Source organism: Leucoraja erinacea, chromosome 25 (assembly GCF_028641065.1).
Source record: "Leucoraja erinacea ecotype New England chromosome 25, Leri_hhj_1, whole genome shotgun sequence".
NCBI lineage: Eukaryota > Metazoa > Chordata > Chondrichthyes > Rajiformes > Rajidae > Leucoraja > Leucoraja erinaceus.
In genome coordinates, this window is record NC_073401.1 from 17,652,820 (window position 1) to 17,673,518 (window position 20,699).

Here is a 20,699-nt window from a genome sequence, read left to right on the forward strand (position 1 = left end):
TTTTTTTCCTGCGTGAATATTGATAGTGTTTTCTTAATAATAGATTGTGACTTCTTTGAAAAAAATGGATCATTTAGTTTGCTGGACCGTGGACGTACGGAGCGAGCAAAGGTTTCATGCTGAGTGTGTCTGGGCTTTGGTTGCAACCTCACGTCGCATCTATTGCTTGTATCGGCCTTCCTTGCTCTCTGGGAATGTCGAAGTTTACGGAAATCTCCTCCCCACCTCCACTTACAAGCGCACCCTTAAATATGAGGTGCGGTCAGTTGGGACTGCGCTGAGCCGACCATAACAAACGCAGAAATCTACGCGCCACCCGCCTGAACTGTCAACTCGGCCAACCACGTCCATCCATTAACAAAACCTCCAGATACACAATTGGGAAAAAACACAAATCTTCCCCCGACGCCAGCAGAACGTCTCCATGATGGATCTGGGGGCATTGGTTAATATTTATAAAATGTGTTCATCGAGTTAACAAGATGCTCTATATCCGTGCTGGGGGCGACGGGGGGGCATCACAGTTGCACAGGTCAGGGAAAGGGGATGGTGGGGAGAGGATGTAAGGTGAGAGGGGGGGGGGGGGGGGGGGGGGGGGGTGTCAGCATTATGTACATATCTACGTGTGAGATCCGGGTTTGAATGTAACCTGGTGTGAATCCAAACGTCCCATTAATACAGGTAGATGCTGTAGTGCTGGAGAAACTCAGCGGGCGCAGCAGCATCTATGGGGCGAATTAAATAGGTGTGTGTGCGTGTGCGTGTGTGTGCGCGCGCGTGCACATGACATAAAGGTTTAAATGATGAACTTAAAGAATGTTAGCACAGAATAGGTCCTTCGGCCCACCTTGTCTATACCGACCAAGTTGACATGTTGGGCTAGTCCTATTTGCACGCATTTAGCCCAAAGCTCTCAACGCCCTTCCCATCCATATATGTGTCCAAATATATTTTAAACAATGGTAAGTTGGCATAGAGTGGCTTCAGGTATTATTGGCCTGAACAACCCCGGTGTCCACATGTGAAGATAGTCCAGTGTGGTTGAACATGCGGCTGTGAGTTTGTGACGGGACGGGTCTTGATGTGGGTGTCAATTGGTCGAGGTGTTTTGGAGCGCGCGTTTGTTCGCCGCTGTGTTAAAGGCGAGAAAACAGGGAAACAAAGCAGCTCGTCAATAGTGAGTGTTTCAGGTCAATAAGTCCACATGATGAAGGTTTATTTCAAACCCATTCCTCAGCCAAACCAAGAATGCTGCTGCACAGGAATTCTGCTAACTAGTTATTGATCCAGTTGGCCTCAGCTGTTGTGACCATGAAAGGCCAGGAAAGGCGGCGTGCGAATACATTCAAAAATGGAAAGAGGATTCGCAACAAAACAATTTCTGTCCTTGCAGGCGCGAAACCGGGTGAATGTAAATGCAATTTTCCCATCCACGGCCGCCGCGTGTTAAACACGCCCGCTTCAGATCACAACTCCCCTGCGCCGAGTATAAAATAGAACAAAGGATCCATCAGCGGGGCGACTTTTGCACTTTGGCGCGGGAGAGAAAGAGAAAGAAAGAGAGAGAGAAAGAGAGAGAGAAAGAGAGAGAAAGAGAGAGAAAGAGAGAGAGAAAGAGAGAGAGAAAGAGAGAGAGAGAGAGAGAAAGAGAGAGAGAGAGAGAGAGAGAGAGAGAGAGAGAGAGAGAGAGAGAGAGAGAGAGAGAAAGAGAGAGAGAAAGAGAGAGAGAGAGAAAAGAGAGAGAGAGAGAGAGAGAGAGAGAGAGAGAGAGAGAGAGAGAGAGAGAGAGAGAGAGAGAGAGAGAGAGAGAGAAAGAGAGAGACAGAGAGAGAGAGAGAGAGAGAGAGAGACAGAGAGAGAAAGAGAGAGAAAGAGAGAGAGCGAGGATCACATAATATGTTGTAGCAATCCTCACCCCCTCTCCTTTCCCGCCACGTGTGTGCGGAACCCTGTAACTGTCAGCAGTCAGCCAAACCATAGATGTGAGCTAACAATCAATGAATGGCAAGGACCTGTTGTGAAGTTTCCACAACTAGTTGGAGAGATTTCAGCTTTCAACCGAGGAATCAGTTTTGTAAAAAAAACTAAAACGGAATCAAACAATTTGATTGAATATAAGAGGTATATTGGAAATGGATTTAATTTCCAATATACCTATTCAAGAAATGATTGAATTATAAAACAGGCAGTGTATTGGCAAGACTTGGAGGGGAGAGAAGGTTTTCAGATATCAACGTAAACAAGTCTTTGCAAAGTCTATTCTGCATTGAACCTAAATGGCCCGTGAGCGTCTACTCCGAGGATAAGGGGAATGTTCACTAGTTTAGATTGATGCACCCTGGGGTAAACTGTGGTGCGGGCACCCCCTCGCCCTGTCACACCAGCCGCACACCACACAGCACTGTAAAAACATCCAATGAGCGCGTGTTGCAGTAAAGCTGGTATGTGGGCAAGCGTCAAACGGACAGACCAACCTGAGGCAACGCAACCTCCCTCCCTCCCTCCCCACCCCCGATCAGGCGTGACAACTCATAGAACGGCCCCCGAAGGGTTAACGTAACCAGTCAGAACGGTAAACCCTGCTGGTGCACAATCGTGGGACGATGGAACCATGTCTTAAAACTCCCCACTTCATTTCACACACAGCATTGTAAACCATCAGTTGTAGGTGAAAAACGCTCCGTTGCTAAAGAAACACAAGTGTAGTTCTAAAATATATATTTTTTAAACAACGCTGCCCATTAAAGTCGGAGAACGCTCTGGAAGCTGACCCGGCTAATAATTGTAGGTGGATACTTTAAAGCCAACCTTAGTTCTTAGCCAGAACAAGTTGATGGATTGTTTTTTTCAATTTAAAGCGTGGTGGGCGCTCCCTAATACCACCAACTCTTGCTCTCCCCGCCGCCTCTTTCTGTCTACACTGTTTGACCAGTCTCTCTTGTAGCCACCGACCTAAGCCGGTTGCAAAGTGCTCCCCGCCCACCCCACCCGCCCCGCGTTTAGCTGTCCTCTCCAGATCTGCTACTGGGAATTGGAAGGTATTAAAAGCTCACAAGCCGTGACCAAACTGGCGATTTTAGCAACAGCGTGGATCTAAGTCAAACAGAAAAGTAGGAAGTTACCTTCTTTGTTGGTGGTTGAATTTTTGACCTTGTCCCACGGTGCCATTTGCTTGTCGTCTTCCTGCGGGTCCATCATGGCCTTGTCGCTGGGCATATACCAGGTAGAGTTATGCTCCGCCATCAGTGACTCAATGTCTATGGTGCTGATGGCGGCTTTGCCATTGTCTGTGCCGCAAGCGGCCAACTCCGTGTCCCCGTTCTGAGCGGGGCACTCGCCTTTCTTGTTCTTCATGGCGAGGGGCTGATCCTCCGAGATGCTGAACTGCTGTCGCTGGAGTTGGATCTGTGCTTGCAGGATCTCCAGAGGGTGGATCTCGTCCTGCGACGAGGAGGTGCTGGTCGGGGTCCGAACCTGCTCGATGCCCGGAGTTCCCGGGTGGCCGAAGCTGTCGGCGCCAGGCCCGGGGTTGGAGGTAGTGTTGGTGGTGAGCATGGAGTGTCCCATCGGCTTCAGGCCGTGCTGCTCCACCCGAGGCAGCTTGGGCGAGCTGGTCATGAGTTGGCCGGGCTTGGAGAGGTTGTTGTCGGAGCTGGAAGACACCTCGTCCTCGTTGCCGTAGTTGGGGCCCACCTCGTCGGGGAAGTCGACATGGGGGGAGCTGCCGTCTGACTTGGCCACGCTCTGGATGCCGCTGTCGAGCGAGGACATGAGGTCGGGTTGGTCTGGGAGCAGGAGGTCACTGCCTTTGGCCCAGGATGGGGAGGTGAGGCCCTTGTCCTGCGGCGTGCCGCCACCTCGCTCCCCGGCCAACGTGGGCTGACACTGGGGACCGGGACTCACCACCGGGTTCACGTTCTCGGCCGAATATTTGTCGAAGAAGTTGCCCGGACTGACGTGGCCGCTGTCTCTTTTCCTCCTGCCCCTCCCTCTCCCCGTCTGCCCCTTGGCCTCGACCGGGGCGGCCTCCATCCCGTAGTTTGGGGAGAGATTACACTCGGGTTGCGCCGCTGGGCCCTGGGTCTGGGCCGCCAGCTTCCCACCGCCTCCCATCTGGTTGTTTTGTGGAGCGTTGCTCTGGAAGTATTCGGGCCCATTGCCAGCGCCGCCGGACGAAGTGCCACCACCTCCGGCCCCGGCTCCGGCCCCGGCCGCTGCCCCGCCGCCGCTGGCCGGCCCCACTCCCTCTTGCTCCGTCTGGCTCAGCTTGCGCTTGCCGTCGCTCCCCTGGTTCTTCTTGTTGAAGGTGACATTGAGATTGGGGGCGCCCAGACTGGCGATCATGTTCTGGCAGGCGGTGGAGAGAGCGGCCAGGCAGCTCTGGCCGTACATCGTGTTGTCCTTGGCCCCGGGCTTGCTGAAGGAGCCCAGCGACAGCGAGCCGATCTTACTCATGGACGGCCGCTGGCCGGCCTGGAAGTCGGGCTGGCCCGGGTAGCCGCCGGGAGACGGGGGCACCCCTGGGGGATTATTGGGTGGCCGGCTCGGCCCAGCGAAGGGGAATCCCGCCTGCCCGCCCATCTGAGGGCCGGGGAAGTCGGCGGCGGCCGCTCTCCTGTCGCCCGAGGCGTTGGGGAGACCGATGCTGGGCCCCGGAGATTGCATCTGCGGCAGGCCGCCCATCGGGCCCCCGAACTGGGCGTGAATGCCCGGCGAGTGCAAGCCCTGGACGTGTCCCTCGCTCGGCATCCTCATGGGTTCTTGCAAAGCCAGGCCGTTGCCCGCCGTCCTGAACAGCAGGTTCGACCCATTCTGTTGGAGGTTCATCTGGACCGACTCGTGGGGGCTCCGCTCGCCGCCGCCGCCGCCCATCCTCCTCGGTAGCAGGTCCGCCGGAGGGTGCGGGCCTGGGAACCACGAACTCTCTTGGGCCATGGCCGGGTTTTGAGCGTCGAACCCGGGCATCCTGCCGCCTCCTCCTCCTCCTCCTCCTCCGCTGCCGCCGCCGACTCCGTCCCGCTCGAAGCTGCCCTGGACCATGCCGCCTACCTGCCCGCCGTGCACCAGGCCGCTCGGCCCGGCGTCCCCGTGGTGGCCCATGGGCTGGAGGTCGGGCTGCCGCATGCGGTGGCGCTGGTTGCGCGACACCATCTGCTTGAACATCATCAGCATGTTGTGGCGATGCTGCTGCTCGCTGCCCGGGTGCTGGAGAGGGGGCCCGGGCTGGAAACCCTCGGGGCCGGGCGGGGAGAACTCAGCGGGCAGGCCCGGGTAGGTGGCGGTGGGCGAGAGATGGCTGTCCAGGGCTGGGTTGTGGAGGCCGTTGCCGCTCCAATTGGTGCAGTTGTCCACGCCGTGGCTGTTGGCGAAGTCAAACCTGGCCCGTTTGGCCACATTGAGATACGGAGCGTCAAAGTGTTGGAGCCGCTGGTTGGGTTGCTGTTGGACATTGAACATGGGCTCGCTGTACGGGTGCAGGTTCCTGTTCTCCAGCCGCTGGATGGGGTACTCGAAGGGAGCGTGTTGTGGCTGCATCATCTCCCCGCTATCCTGGGACCCGCTGGGGGTGGCGGCTCCGGCCTCTTGCCTCGGGATGGCGGGAGGGCATGAGTTCTGTCGGCCCAGCAAGCCGGCCTGTTGCTGCTGCTGCAGCAGCGAGTTCCTCACCCCGCCGGCCCCGGCCTCCAAGCCCACCGGCATCTTGCGCGCGTTGCCCCCGCCAAACCTCTCGTAGAAGATGCCCTGCTGCTGCGGAGGATGCACCTTGCCCATGTTCACCATGCCCGTGGTCCTGGGCACGGCCGGGCTGCCGGGGAAGCTGCTGCCGCCGGGCACCTGGCGGCCAGAGCCGTAGTGGGGAAGCTGGGCGCCCGCCTCGGAAGGGGAGAAGACGGGCATGTCGAAGTGAGGGTCGCCCTGGTAGTTGTAGTCCATCGAGTCGACTGGTGGCTGGGTGTGCAGGCGCCGCTGCTCCAGCCCTGGAGCCTCGGAGGGGGCGGACGAGGGCAGAGCGTGGAAGGAGGCGGCTCGGTTGGGAGACTGGTCTAGAGGGAGGCACGGCGTGTGGCTGGAAGCCGGGGTATGGTGCTGATGGTAGTCCGTCAGGGTGCCCGCTCTGCCGGGGCCGGCCGGCGCTTGTTGATGTTGCTGTTGCTGCTGCTGCTGTTGCTGAGACGGCGGCTGCTGTTGCTGTTGCTGCTGTTGCTGTCCGAAAGCTTCGCCGCCCCCTCCGCCCGCGTTCTCTCCCATCGCGTCGTAGCTCTCCCCGAAGCCGGGCGTCTGGCCGCTCAGGGGGTTGCTGGCGTAGCCGGGAGCCGCCAGCAGCCGCCCCCCATGCAGGCACGAAGGGCTGGGCTCCGAGCCGCAGAAGGCGCCGCTGTACTGGTGGTGAGGGTGGGCGTGAGGGTGATGGTGTTGGTGCCCGTTCGGGTAGTAAACGTGGGCCGCCGGGGCTGGTGCTTGGCTCTGGGGCTGTGGCGGAGGGGGCGGCGGCGGCGGCGGCTGGTGCAGCTCCGAATGGCCCCGCGGGTGGAAGGGGTACTGGTCGCCGCCAAGCCCCGGGCTCATGCCCATGGATAGCATCGGGGGCTCGTTGAGACCGCTGATCCCCTGCTCTCCCATTGATGAGCCGCCGCCGCCACCACCACCTGCGCCGCCGCCGCCGGGGAACCCCGGCCCCTTATAATGCGTCGACATACCCAAGGCCGCCTGACCAAAGTTACGTTCCGCTCCTTGGCCACTGCTTCTGCTGAACTGATTCAGCCCGAACATACTTCCCGAAGCCCCGGTCAGTACAGCATGGCAGCCCTGCCCCGGAGATATCTTCGCTCTCTCAAACACAGTGTAGGAAAAGCACAGCGATTACAAGCTACTAAAATAGCCCAGGTCAAGATGAACCACAAAAGTAACGCGGGGTGTCAGGATTCAACAATCCGCTCGATCCAATGTCCGGGGATTATTGTTATTATTATTTTTGTTTAAATGCCTCAAATACAACGAGAAGGATTCGCGGCAAAACTCACCCTGGCCGGTACCACACTGTAAATGCACTCTCTCAGTAATGTCACTCCAGCCTTCATGGTTGGTTCTTTAAAAAAAAATAATGCTTGGGATTTTACTATTTATTCTGAATTTCCACACTCTCTCTCTCTCTCTCTCTGTCCGTTGGGTTTAGCAGGAGGAATGATATCTGCCGGCAGTTCTGGGCTGTTGGATGGTGTTTCGTCCCTCTTGTTGTGCAGCGGTAGTCCAGAGGAGGAGAAGCGGGGGGGGGGGGGGGGGGGGGGGGGGGGGGGGGGGGGGGGGGGGGGGGAGCACTCACTGACTGCTCACGCCGGCTCCAAACTTGCAGGCATCAGGACACTTCAAACCTCCCGAGCAAGCAATCCCGACTGCGATATTCTGCTTGCAGCCTTCGATCCCATGCAACAAATGCTGGTCCACAGCACGAGAGTGAGTGTGAGGATTGCACAGTTCGCCTCTCGCTCTCTCCCTGTCTCTGTCTGTCTGTCTGTGTGTGTGTCTCGATGGCTGGTGCTGGCGAGAGGTACACAAGCTGATCTCATCCCCCGGAAAGCCAGCAACAAGTTTGCATACTGCTGTCTGCAATCAATTTCAGCCATTATTCCTCCGCCAATCAATGGTACGCATGCTCCTAGTCAAAGGGAGGGGCTTGGAGTTTAAGGTGGACCAGCGCCTCGTCCCCTCCCTGCGGAGAGAGAGAGAGAGAGAGAGACAAAGAGGAGAGGGGCACAAAATAGAGCCGGGGAGAGAGAAGAGAATGAGGGGGGAGAGGGGGGAAGGGGAGGAAGGAGGGAAGGAAGGAGAGGAGGGGGGGAGAAGGAGAGGGGGGGAGATGGAGAGAGGGAGAGATGGGGAGGGAGAGAGATGGGGGAGAGAGGGAAGAGGGAGAGGAGATAAAATGGGAAAGGGGGAGTGGAGAGACTTGAGGGGGGCGGGAGAGAGGGGGAAAGGGGAGAGTGGCGGAAGGGAAGAGAAGGGGAAGGAGAGAAAGGGTGAGGGGAGAGAGAGGGGGGGGGAGAGAGGGGAAGGGGTGAGCAAGGTGAGAGGCGGGGATTATCTATAGAGTAACATGGGATCTAGATTTGGAGGCAAACTGGTCAGATAGGGCTTATCAATGCCTATATACGGCAACGGCAGCAGCAATTGGAACAATATTGCCTGACTGTAATCAGAATGTTTTAAATAGCAGTATCCGTCAATGTATACATTTCCCCCCTAAAACAAGAATCTGTTGGCGAAGGAAGTTGAAGACGACTTCGATTTAAAACAAAATGGGAAAGGCTGCGTGTCGCGGGTTGGTTTAACAGAACATTTCGTCCCCCGATGTACAAGAGCCGGAATTGACATTTGTTGTGTCTGCCCGTTTCCCACGTAGAATAGGGAATTAAATTATTGTTAACGCTGTGAAACTCTTGGCGAGGAATTAATAACAATCTTCCCCCGAGAGAGGGTGTCTAGTAGCAGGAGAGTGCAGTTACTATTTCAGTTATAATCAAGTTATTACAACCCTTCCCTCCCCCTCACCCCCCCCCCCCCCCCACACACACACACACACACACACACACACACACACACACACACTTTTGAAGAAGCGAAGCAAGCCCCCGATAATTAAAAATATATTCCAAGCCCGGCGATGCCTCCTTAAACAACCCAATTAGTCTTCGGGGGCCAACGAATGCAATTCTGTTGTGATGCTAAAATCAATAGTGCAATTTAATATCTCCTCACTTTATGAAATATTTATGCCAATAACCTCTAGTTAAAATGTTTAAACCTTTATGTGATCCGAACACGGAGCGGGTGGAGGCTGGAAATTCATCCCCGCGATTAGACAGACAGACGGACAGACAGAGACACAAGGCAAAAAGACTCTTCCTCGCCGCAAACCGACCGTCCTCAGAGAGCAGATTCCCTGCGAACGGCCATCGAACGCCAAGGCAGCAACTTCAATTCAATAATTCCAGCTATTAATACAATAAAATTAAATGGCCATGAATTTAAATACTCCCAGGTCTGCCCCGTTTATGTCTAGGTAAACATAATTAATTCTCCACAATGCACGCTCGGTTCCAAGCCAATCCCTCCCCCTCCCTCAGTTGCAAAACCGGACCAACATTTTATTTTTTTGTATGTAGAAAGTTTATAAACGGCGAAGTTGTAATTGACCCAAAGCCGTGTCCTGGAGCCAGAAGCGGACGGTAGTTATTGTATGGCAGTGGGGTTTTTTTCTTTGAACGAATCTATGCTCTGGTGTTATGGAATCCAAGAAGCTGAAGCTAGTGATTAAATATTGATTCTGTGTAATTAGTTTTCATGTGGGCTATCCGCGTGGTGATGTTTTTGGGTATTGAGTAACAGCGTCGAAATGAACTTCGACACCGAAATTATTAGTTAGGATGTGACAGGCTGGGATAGATTTGAACGAATTTGCATTGTGATCTAGCAGCGAGAAACAGATTCGGAATCAAACATTTCCAAAGACGCCCATTCTAAACCTCTTTTATTTATTTAGCGCTTCGGGTTCGATAGGGTAGAGAATGGTTTAAATACTTATCTGCAACCGATTGTGTACAAATGTTTGTATTAAAATAATATTTGTAGATAAATATATGAGCAAACCAACACCAAAATAAACAGTCGGGGTGTGTGTACATACACCGCGGGCGAATTCCATCACTTGCCAGTTATAAATCGCAAGAGTGAGATTTTTATTTAAAATATTAATTGTAAAACAGCCCTGAGAAGTTTAACTGCAATTCGTTCCGATCGATCAGAATTCTTAATTCCCCATTCATTCCCAACTCTTTCATTTACTATTGATGTAGCAACCCTAGGATATAGTTCGGGAGACGCAATGAACATAAATACTCGTATATTGTTGGACGTATTTAGCCGAGAGACAATTATAGAACAAAATATATCTCTCTGTTTGTGGGGAGAGGCGCCGTTTACTTGTTCCCCGCCCGCCCTCTTCTCTCGCACACAATGCGCTGGTCTCTGCCGTTCTAACACGGACACTACGCTTTGCACACGTGAATATTGCCATCTTGTGGCCTTCGTTGGAATACTCCACAGAGAGAGAGAGAAAGAAGATCTGATGTCTTCAAAACATGAAGGCGAGTAAAATAACACAGCCTGGCATCAAGAAAGTGTAGCTCCATCATTTTATTTTAACACCAGTTGATGGTGTAGTTATGAAACTTGCTGCCGCTTTACTCATGAAGTCACAGAGCTGCTGTCCAGCACAGAAACATGACCTTATGTCCACTTTGTCCATGTCACTAACCCAAGACAAGTTGGCATCTTGGGCCAGTCCCCTTGGTCCCTATTTGGCCCATTTCCCTCTAAACCCGTCCTAACCATATATCTGTCCAAATGAATTATACAAGTCACAATTTGAGTTAGATAGAGCTCTAGGGGCTAGTGGAGTCAAGGGATATGGGGAGAAGGCAGGCACGGGTTATTGATAGGGGACGATAAACCATGATCACAATGAATGGCGGTGCTGGCTCTAAGGGTCGAATGGCCTCCTCCTGCACCTATTTTCTATGTTTCTATGTTTCTAATTGTATCCGCTTCTATAGCTTCCTCTGGCAGCTCGTTCCAGATACATACTATGGTCTGAGTGAAAAAGTTGCCCCGAGGTCTCTATAAATTTCTACTCTCTCGCCTTAAGCCTGTGGCCTCTAGTTTTAGAATCCTCTACTTTGGGAAAAGACTGTGAGCATTCACTTTATTCATCACCTGTGAACCCAGCAATTTGTTAAAGGGGAATTGGTGTCTTGTTTGGGCTAATACCCAAATGTCTAGGAGTTGCCTCAAAAAGGCAGCTACCATCATCAGGAACCCACACTCATTTCACTCCTGCCAACGAGAAGAAGATATAGGAGCCTGCAAATTGTAACTTCCAGGTTCAGGAATAGCTTCTTCCCTGCAGCCATCAGGCTCTTAAACATTATTACCTCCAAATATGCTCTGAACTACATAGATGGGGGCACAGCTTTGGTATTTTCCCACTATTGTAGTTTGTTTGTTTGTTTTTATATGTATGTATGTATGTATGTATGTATGTATGTATGTATGTTTGTGTGTGTTTATGTATGTATGTGTATATACAGTGCCTTCCATATTGCTAAAGACCCATTATTTATTTATTTGCCTCTGTACTCCACAATATGGGATTTGTAACAGAAAAAAATCACATGTGGTTAAAGTGCACATTGTCAGATTTTATTAAAGGCCATTTTTATACATTTTGGTTTCACCATGTAGAAATTACAGCTGCGTTTATATATAGTCCCCCCATTTCAGGGCACCATAGTGTTTGGGACACGTGGCTTCACAGGTGTTTGTAATTGCTCAGGTGTCCCAAAGTCTTTCCTCTGGTCTTTCCATCACCTTTGGAAACTTTTATTGCTGTTTATCAACATGAGGACCAAAGTTGTGCCAATGAAAGTCAAAGAAGCCATTATGAGTGAGAAACAAGAATAAAACTGTTAGAGACATCAACCAAACCTTAGGCTTACCACAATCAACTGTTTGGAATATCATTAAGAAGAAAGAAAACACTGGTGAGCTTACTAATCGTAAAGGGACTGGCAGGTCAAGGAAGACCTCCGCAGCTGATGACAGAAGAATTCTCTCTATAATAAAGAAAAATCCCCAAACACCTGTCCGACAGATCAGAAACACTCTTCAGGAGTCGGGTGTGGATTTGTCAATGACCACTGTCCGTAGAAGACTTCATGAACAGAAATACAGAGGCTACACTGCAAGATGCAAACCACTGGTTAGCCGTAAAAATAGGATGGCCAGGTTACAGTTTGCCAAGAAGTACTTAAAAGATCAACCACAGTTCTGGAAAAAGGTCTTGTGGACACATGAGACAAATATTAACTTATATCAGTGATGGAAAGAGCAAGTATGGAGGAGAGAAGGAACTGCCTAAGATCCAAAGCATACCACCTGATCTGTGAAACACAGTGGTGGTGTTGTTATTGGCCTGGGCATGGATGGCTCACTTATCGTCATTGATGATACAACTGCTGATGGTAGTAGCATAATGAATTCTGAAGTGTGTAGACACAATCTATCTGCTCAAGTTCAAACAAATGCCTCAAAACATTGGCCGGCATTCATTCTACAGCATCACAATGATCCCAAACATCCTGCTAAAGCCCTAAAGGAGGATTTCAAAGGTAAAAAATTGTAAATTCTTGTGTGGCCAAGTCAATCACGTGACCTGAACCCAATTGAGCATGCCTTTTATATGCTGAAGAGAAAACTGAAGGGAACTAGCCCCCCCAAACAAGCATAAGCTAAAGATGGCTGCAATACAGGCCTGGCAAAGCATCACCAGAGAAGACACCCAGCAACTGGTGATATCCATGAATCGCAGACTTCAAGCAGTCATTGCATGCAAAGGATAAGCAACAAAATACTAAACATGACTACTTGTATTTACATGACATTGCTGTATCCCAAACATCATGGTGCCCGGAAATGGGGGACTATGTATAAACACTGCTGTAATTTCTACATGGTGAATCCAAAATGTATAAAAATGGCCTTTATTAAAATCTGAAAATATGCACTTTAACCACGTGATTTTTTTCTATTACAAATCTCAATTTGTGGAGTATAGAGGCAAATAAATAAATGTAGGTCTTTGTCACAAACATTATGGAGGGCACGGTATGTGTGTATATATATAGTGTATGTATAACTGTATAACCTAGACAGTGGAAGTCACCGGGGGAAGACCCAGTTCCACAAACACTCTCCACCCGAGAGGCAACAACCCACATCTTGACTGAGCTTTCACAGGAATGGCTGTTTCCTGATTGGGAAATGTAATTCATTGTGGTTCAATTATTAACTCAGAAGCTGGGCCAAGGTGTGGGTGATGAAGGGCGATGAGTGAAGCTAGGGTGAGGTATGAGTGAAGAGGGGCCATGAGTGAACCTGGGGTTAGGTGTGAGTAAAGGGTAAAGGGGGGGAGGGGAGGATTCAGAGCTATCCATCAGAATTGATATGTGACTGATTTTTATTTAAGCAAAGGAAAATTTCTATCTGAATGAAGTTAAGTTTGAGTGAGGTGCTGGCAGGCATATGGAGATTCTGCAGGAAGTGATCGACTTCCTGCCCACAGGAACAAGGGAGGAAGCTGCAGAATGACCTTGGGTATGATTTGTACGCAGGTGAACACTGGCAGATTGATTTTAATGCGGTAGATTTAAAATGCCAAGTGGTACCCACAGAAAGAAAAATGTAGACTACACCTTTCTCACAAAGCAGAGACAAGGGTGAAAAGGCCACGAGGTCGGTGCAGATGCAACGTGAAACATGTCCACACAACACAGAGGGCTGATCAACAAAACCTGCACGATGTTAGCTAGAGAGTGAAAATGCAGCAAATACTCAGCAGGTCAAGCAGTACGTGGGGGGAAAGAAGCAGAGTTAATATGAGGGGGAACTTCTTTACTCAGAAAGTGGTAGCGGTGTGGAATGAGCTTCCAGTGGAAGTGGTGGAGGCAGGTTCATTGGTATCATTTAAAAATAAATTGGATAGGCATATGGATGAGAAGGGAATGGAGGGTTATGGTATGTGTGCAGGCAGGTGGGACTAAGGGGAAAAAAAGTTGTTCGGCACGGACTTGTAGGGCCGAGATGGCCTGTTTCCGTGCTGTAATTGTTATATGGTTATATGGTTAATGCAAAATGAAAGTTAAACAAAACATGCTGAAAATCTGAGATGGATAATAGTAAACACTGGAAACACTCGGCAGGTCGGGCGGCATCTGTGGAAGAGACACAATTGTGATGAAGGGGCCCCAACATGAAATTTTCATCCTGTTTCTCCTTCCGTAGAAGTGACGGACCTGCTGAGAGTTTCCAGGGACAGACTTAAAAATGCTGGAGTAACTTAATGGATCAGATAGCACCTCTGGAGAAAAGGAATAGGTGGCGTTTCGGGTCAAGACCCTTCCTCAGACTGAGAGTCGGGGAGAGCCAGGATTTTTTTCTTTTTTTTTGCTGAGTGAACTCAAAACTCTGATGAAAGATCATCAAAAATATTAGTTAATCATGTTACATTAGTACGGGTGTCAGGGGTTATGGGGAGAAGGCAGGGGAACGGGGTTAGTAGAGGCAGATCAGCCGTGATTGAATGGGGCAGGTACACAAAAATGCTGGAGAAACTCAGCGGGTGCAGCAGCATCTATGGAGTGAAGGAAATAGGCAACGTTTCGGGCCGAAACCCTTCGTCAGACTTGACAATGGCGTAGACTTGATGGGCCGAATGGCCTAATTCTACTCCAATCACTTATGACCTTGTGTTCATCTCTGCATAGATGCTGACTGACCCATTGAATATTTCCCACATTCTCCATTTTTATTTCATATTTTAGCATCTGTATTTTTTGTCTTTACTTTTCATAATGCCATCAACACTGGAGAACGTGAGTGAGTTTGGGTGGTGAGCTCGTTTCTAGGAAATGGCAAAGACTAGAGGGCACAGCTTTAAGGTGAGAGGGGCAAAGTTTAAAGGAGATGCGCGAGGCAAGACTTTTTTACACTGGAGCCTGGAGCGTGCTGCCAGGGGTGGTGGGTGCCTGGAGCGTGTTGCTAGGGGTGATGGTGTTTAATAGTCTTTAAGATTTGCACATGGATGGAGGGAATGGAGGGATATGGATCATGTGCAGGCAGAGGTGATTTAGTTAAATTGGCATCATGTTCGGCATGGACATTGGGGGCCAAAGGACCTGCTCTTGTGCTGCACTGATCTATGTTCTGTATTCTATGAAATAATGGAGGCATAATACCACCAGGGGCAATCTAGAAGTCACAAGCTTGCTTCGTAGCTGGTGGACTGAGTTATGAAGAAAGACCGGAGAAACATAAGCTCTCAAATGTAGACGTGTCTGGAAAGTGAGTTAGTTATTTAGAATTATTAATGGTGCATTGAAACTTGGATCACAATGTTAATTTAAATTCAAACATAAAAACCTATGATTGCTGGACGTCTTTTGCAAGAACAAGAGTTACTTAACTATTCAGCAATTCAGGCAGCATTTTGGGGAGAAAAGGGAGTTAATACTAATCCTAAACTAGGGTACTGTCTGTTTCACCTCTACCACGGACATTGGACTTTGCCTAAGGAACTGATGAGCAACAATGCTGAGACTATATTCCGCACTCCGTATCTTCTACCTAATGTACTTGAGTTTGATTTGATTGTATTTATGCATATACACATGACAATAAAAAACCTAAACCTAAACTTAAGTCAATGGTCTTTTTTTGTTAGAATCTGGACAGGTTGGAAAGGTAGCAACTATACGCACACAGAGAGATAAGCATGAAGGTGATACAAGGAGAGATGGAATGTAGGAGAAGTTGAAGAAACAAAGGTGCAAGGCAGCAGGGAATGGGAACAGGAGAGGTGAGTAAGGGCAGAGAGTGGGATGGGTGTTGGAGCTGCTGCCTCACCGCTCCAAATGCCCAGGTTCAATGCTGACCTCTGGTGAGAGGTGCAATGGCAGGAACACTGGCTGTTTGATTTGTTTACCTTCCCTGTCTAATGTCAACATGGACAACTTGTGGCCAATAACATCCAGCAATTCACAGGCCAATCGACCTGAACCAAGAAAGCAGTATTTGATGCACTTGCAGTAAACATTGTTTCCCTTTATCCTGTATCTCTAAACTGTAGGCGGCTCACTTGTAACCATGTACAGTCTTTCCGCTGATGAGATAGCACGCAACAAAAAGCTTTTCACTGTACCTCGATACACATGACGATAAACTAAACAAAACCAAACTAAACAGTCATCCCTATTCTCTACCTTCCTCACAGTCCAACAGCAAGAGAAATTCAGCAAGAGAATAGAAAGGCATTTTCCGGTGTATGATATTATTAAATTATAATATTACACGATATTACACGTTAAAAAGTGCAATAAATAGAGCCCCACTTTAATTTTGTATATATAGTTCTGGTTTACTTACACAAGGAAGATGTTACTTGGCTTACAGAGAGCACCAGCTTGGTTCTTGGTATAGGGGCTTGACCTGTGAGTGATTGATCAGATTGGGCCTCTTTTCACTGAGTCATAGAGTCATCGAACATAGTCATCCCAACTCTTCCATGCCGATCGAGATGCCCCCTCTAAGCTAGTCCCACATGCCTGCATTTGGCCCATATCCCTCTAAGCTTTTCCAACGTGTTGAGTTTCAGGTAATGAGAGGTGATCTTGTTAGCTCGTGCAAAGTTCTAGTGGGGTTAGACAGGGGAGAAGCAGGGGTGATGTATCTCCAACCAAGGTGTCTGGAACCAGGGGTCACTGTCACAACATAAACAGTTGGCCATTCCACACTCCAAAAAGATCTCAATCAAAGGCCAACGTCTTTGGAATTCTCTTTGCCAAGGGGTAACTTTTTCACACAGGGTGGGTGTATGGAACAAGCTACAAGGAGGTAGTTGATGTTGGGACTATCCCATCGTTTAAGAAACAGTTGGACAGGTACATGGATAGGACATGTTTGGAGGGTTATGGACCAAGTGCAGGAATGTGGAACTAGGGTAGTTGGGATATTGTTGTCCGGTATGGGGCGAGTTGGGCCGAAGGGCCTGTTTCCACACTGTATCATTCTATGACTCTATGACTCTGTGAGGGATGAGGAGAAGTTTATTTAGGACAGAGATTGATAGATGTTTGGATATTAAGGAATAAAGGGGAATATGAGGTTGGTGACGCTGAGGCAAAGAGCAATGATGATCTTACTCAACGGTGGTGATGGCATGAGAAGTCAAATCAGTTTAGTTTATTGTCACGTGTACCGAGGTACAGTGAAAAGCTTTTGTTGCGTGCTATCCAGTCAGTGGAAAGACCATGATTACAATCGAGCCATTAACTGTGACTAGACACATGATAAAGGAATAATGCTCTGTGCAAGTTAAAGCCAGTGAAGTCCGACCAAAGGTAGTCCAAGGGTCACCAATGAGGTAGGTAGTTCAGGACTGCTCTCTAGTTGTGGTAGGATGATGATTCAGTTAGCTGATAACAGACGGCAACTCTGCTGCTGCTTCTCATGTTATTGATGTCATATGTATTATTACAGCACAAAGTTCAAACACCAACGATGTGCCCCATCCGTAGATCCCAGCCATGTTTAACTATTAACTCGGGTTGATTCGAGCAAAGCTCAATAACAGCTGATGAATCGTTAACACAGAGAGTTAGCACTGGTGACATTGACTTACTGCTGCCCTCGACAGGGGAAGTCACACGCATCGCCCATCCTCATGGGAATGCCGCCTGTCACACCGTCGCTAGGCAAGTGCCAACGTTAGTGGCAGCGCAGGATGCCCGTCGCGTCAACAGGCAGTTGGCACGAACCCAGCTTCACCGCCGTTCACTCTTCCTGGTGAGGACAACCAGGAAAATAGGAACAAACCCGAAGCCACCCGAGACGGTCCCTCAGAAATCAACAGGCAGTAAAGCAAAATCCTGGCGGCGTCTGGAATGTGAGATGTGTGCCAGAGCGTGGAGTAAATCCCCGGCTCTGCCAGGTGTCTGTGGTCATTCCAGCTCTCGGAGCAGATGTCATCCATTCCTCTGGCCAGTCAGTCTCCAGCTTCCTCGGCAGCAGCCACTGAGTTATGGCTTTCAAGGAGAAACGGGCAGAGTCACAGCATTCACCCCCCACCACACACACAAAAACTAAACACTGTGAAACATTGCCAACATCTTACTTAATAGAAATGGAATTTGTCTCAACATGTCAGTATAAATACGTGGTTCTGCTTGCCTGACTTCGGAGTTAAACCTGGAATTTTCTATTTAAGAATTCCTGTACAAGACGTCGGTGAGCCCGCATTTAGAGTAGTGTGTTCAGTTCTGGGCATCTTGTTATAGGAAAGATGCTGTCAAGCTGGAAAGGGTACAGATACGTTTTACAAGGATGTTGCCAGGGCTCGAGGGTGTGAGCTATGGGGAGAGAGGATGAGTAGGCTGGGACTCTATTTCTTGGAGCGCAGGAAGATGAGGGGTGATCTTATTGAGGTGTATAAAATCATGAGGGGAATAGATCGGGTAGTTGCACAGAGACTCTTGCCCAGAGTAGGTGAATCAAGGATCAGAAGACCTAGGTTTAAGGTGAAGGGGAAAAGATTTAACAGGAATCTGAGGGGTAACTTTTGCACATGAAGGGTGGTGGGTGTCTCATGTCGTGATGGAAGGGTGATGGAATCTCATGTAGACAGGGTGGTAAAGAAAGCTTTTGGTGTGCTGGCCTTTATAAATCAGAGCACTGAGTATAGAAGTTGGGATGTAATGTTAAAATTGTACAAGGCATTGGTGAGGCCAATTCTGGAGTATGGTGTACAATTTTGGTCGCCTAATTATACCCCATGAGAAGGAGCACAGGAAGGAGATGGAGAACATAGTGACATGGTGTCAGACTAATAACCGGCCCCCCCCCCCCCCCCCCCCCCCCCCCCACCCCCCCCCCCCCCCCCACCCCACTCCGCACACAAATGTCAGCAAGGCGAAGGAGCTAATTGTTGACTTCATGAAGCATGGTGGTACATGCATTTAACAATGGTGGGCAAGTGGAAATGGTTGAAAACTTCAAGTTCCTTGGCGTTAATATTCCCAATGATCCGTCACGGACCAACCACGTTGATGCGAAAGCCAAGAAAGCAGACCAACGCTACTTCCTGAGCAGACTGAGGAAATTCAGCATGTCTCCAGTGACTCTTGCATGACTATACAGATGTACTGTAGAAAGCATACTGTCGGGCTGCATCACAGCTTGGTCTAGGAACAGCTCTGCCGAAGAGTCGTAGACGTAGCCCAGTCCAACACACAGCCCAGACTTCCCACCATTGACTCAATCTACACTTCACGCTGCATTGAAAACGCAGCCAGCATAATCAAAGACCTGTCCCCACCCCGGTCATTCCTCCTTTTCCCCTCTCCCATCGGCAGAAAGTACAATAGTTTGAAAGTGCGCACCACCTGACTCAGGAACAGCTTCTTCCTCCCTGTTATCAGGCTTCTGGACGTTCTTTCCACAAGTTAGGGTACTGTTCGATTCACCTGTACCCCATTGCCGATAGTAGACTTTGTCTTTTGAACTGATGTGCTACGATGTGCTACAATGCTGAAAACTATATTCTGCACTCTATATCTTCTGCTTTGATATCTCTTCTGCTTTGCTCTGTCCATTGTATTTAAGTTTGTCTTTATTGTATTTATGCATGGTATTATTTGATCTGTTTGGACACCATGCAAGGCAAAGCTTTTCAATGTACCTCGGTACAGGTGACAATAATAAACCCTGAGAGTTCTTGCTTCATTTGTGAGCTTGGACTATTTTGCAGTGGAGTGTTCGTCACAAGGAACCTAATCTCACCTGATCATAAGGTCATAAGGCAATCAATTCAGCCCATCAAGTCTACTCTGCCATTCAATCATGGCTGATCTACCTCTCCCTCCAAACCCTATTCTCCTGTCCTCACCCCATGCGCTCTGACACCTATACTAATCAAAAAATTATCTATCTCTGCCTTAGAAATATCCACTGACTTGGCCTCCGCAGCCTTTTCGTGCCACAGATTCACCACCCTCCGACTAAATAAATGTATCCTCGGAGAGCTCTTGCTTCATTTGTGAGCTTTGACTATTCTCAGTTCGTCACAGGGAACCTAATCTCACCTGATGTACATGTACACTGAATTATCGATGAGTCATTAATTATAATCACAACTGTGACACTCTCCCAGCACGTTCATGGCGAAATGGCAGTTTTCATAGCACCGATGCTCCTCAGAGCGGAGATGTGCACTGCTTCTGAGACTTGTAGAATAGCATATCGAGCTTCAGCTATTAATCCCCGTTTCCTCACCCGTTAATAAACAGCAGCTTCAACAACTTCTTTAGATACAAAAGCAAAACACTTGGGTTGCTGAGAATCCAGACATGAAAATGTTTAACACAAAATGCTGGAGTAACTCAGCGGATCAGGCAGCATCTGGAGTGCATGGATAGATGACGTTTTCGGTCGGGACCCTTCTTCCGACAGTTCAGACAGTTCATCTTCTTTTCGTAAACCAGCAGTTGCAGTTTGTTGCGTCTAAATGCGAGACACAGTCAGCAGGATAGACACTATCTGTGATAGTTCATAAGCTCATACATTATAGGAACAGTATTAGGCCATTCGGACTATCAAGTCAATCATGGCTGATCTATCTTTTCCTCTCAACCCCATTCTCCTGCCTTCCCCCCATAACCCCAAATACCCATATCATCAAGAATCTGTCAACCTGCCAAGTACAAATACAAAGCCCCAGGTTCTCCCATCCTTTTCAAGTATATATCATCACACCAATGTATTCAAGGTTAAAGACAGCTAAGGGACAGAAATACTCGCAGTTCTGAATCAGAAGATACCTAGATCAGGAGTCATTCCGAAGACTTAAGGGCCTGTCCCACTTGGCCGTGTATCGCGACATTTACGCGACCTGCTAGCGTGTGGGTAGCGTGTAAGTAGCGCGTGGGTAGCGTGTGGGTAGCATGTGGGTAGCGCGGGACGGGCGCATGGAGTGGTGTGGAGGAGTGTGGCGTGGTGTGGCGTGGAGGAGTGTGGAGTTCGTCCTGCACAAAATC

General features: G+C 49.4%; 1 protein-coding gene across 3 annotated transcripts in view; it reads right to left on the bottom strand.

The window, feature by feature from the left end:
• The window catches only part of mn1b (meningioma 1b), a 109,394-nt gene extending 101,702 nt beyond the window's left edge, over positions 1–7,692 (bottom strand). The window contains exon 1 of one of the 3 annotated variants that reach the window (XR_008725511.1): positions 3,123–7,692. Coding sequence is in view for 2 of the 3 variants with exons in the window: in XM_055655873.1 (XP_055511848.1) it covers positions 3,123–6,771 (3,649 nt within the window). In the remaining variant the exon portion in view is untranslated. The remainder of the gene's footprint in view (positions 1–3,122) is intronic. The other 2 variants (XM_055655873.1, XM_055655874.1) reach the window with 2 other exon arrangements.
• Between the last annotated feature and the right edge of the window lie 13,007 nt (positions 7,693–20,699).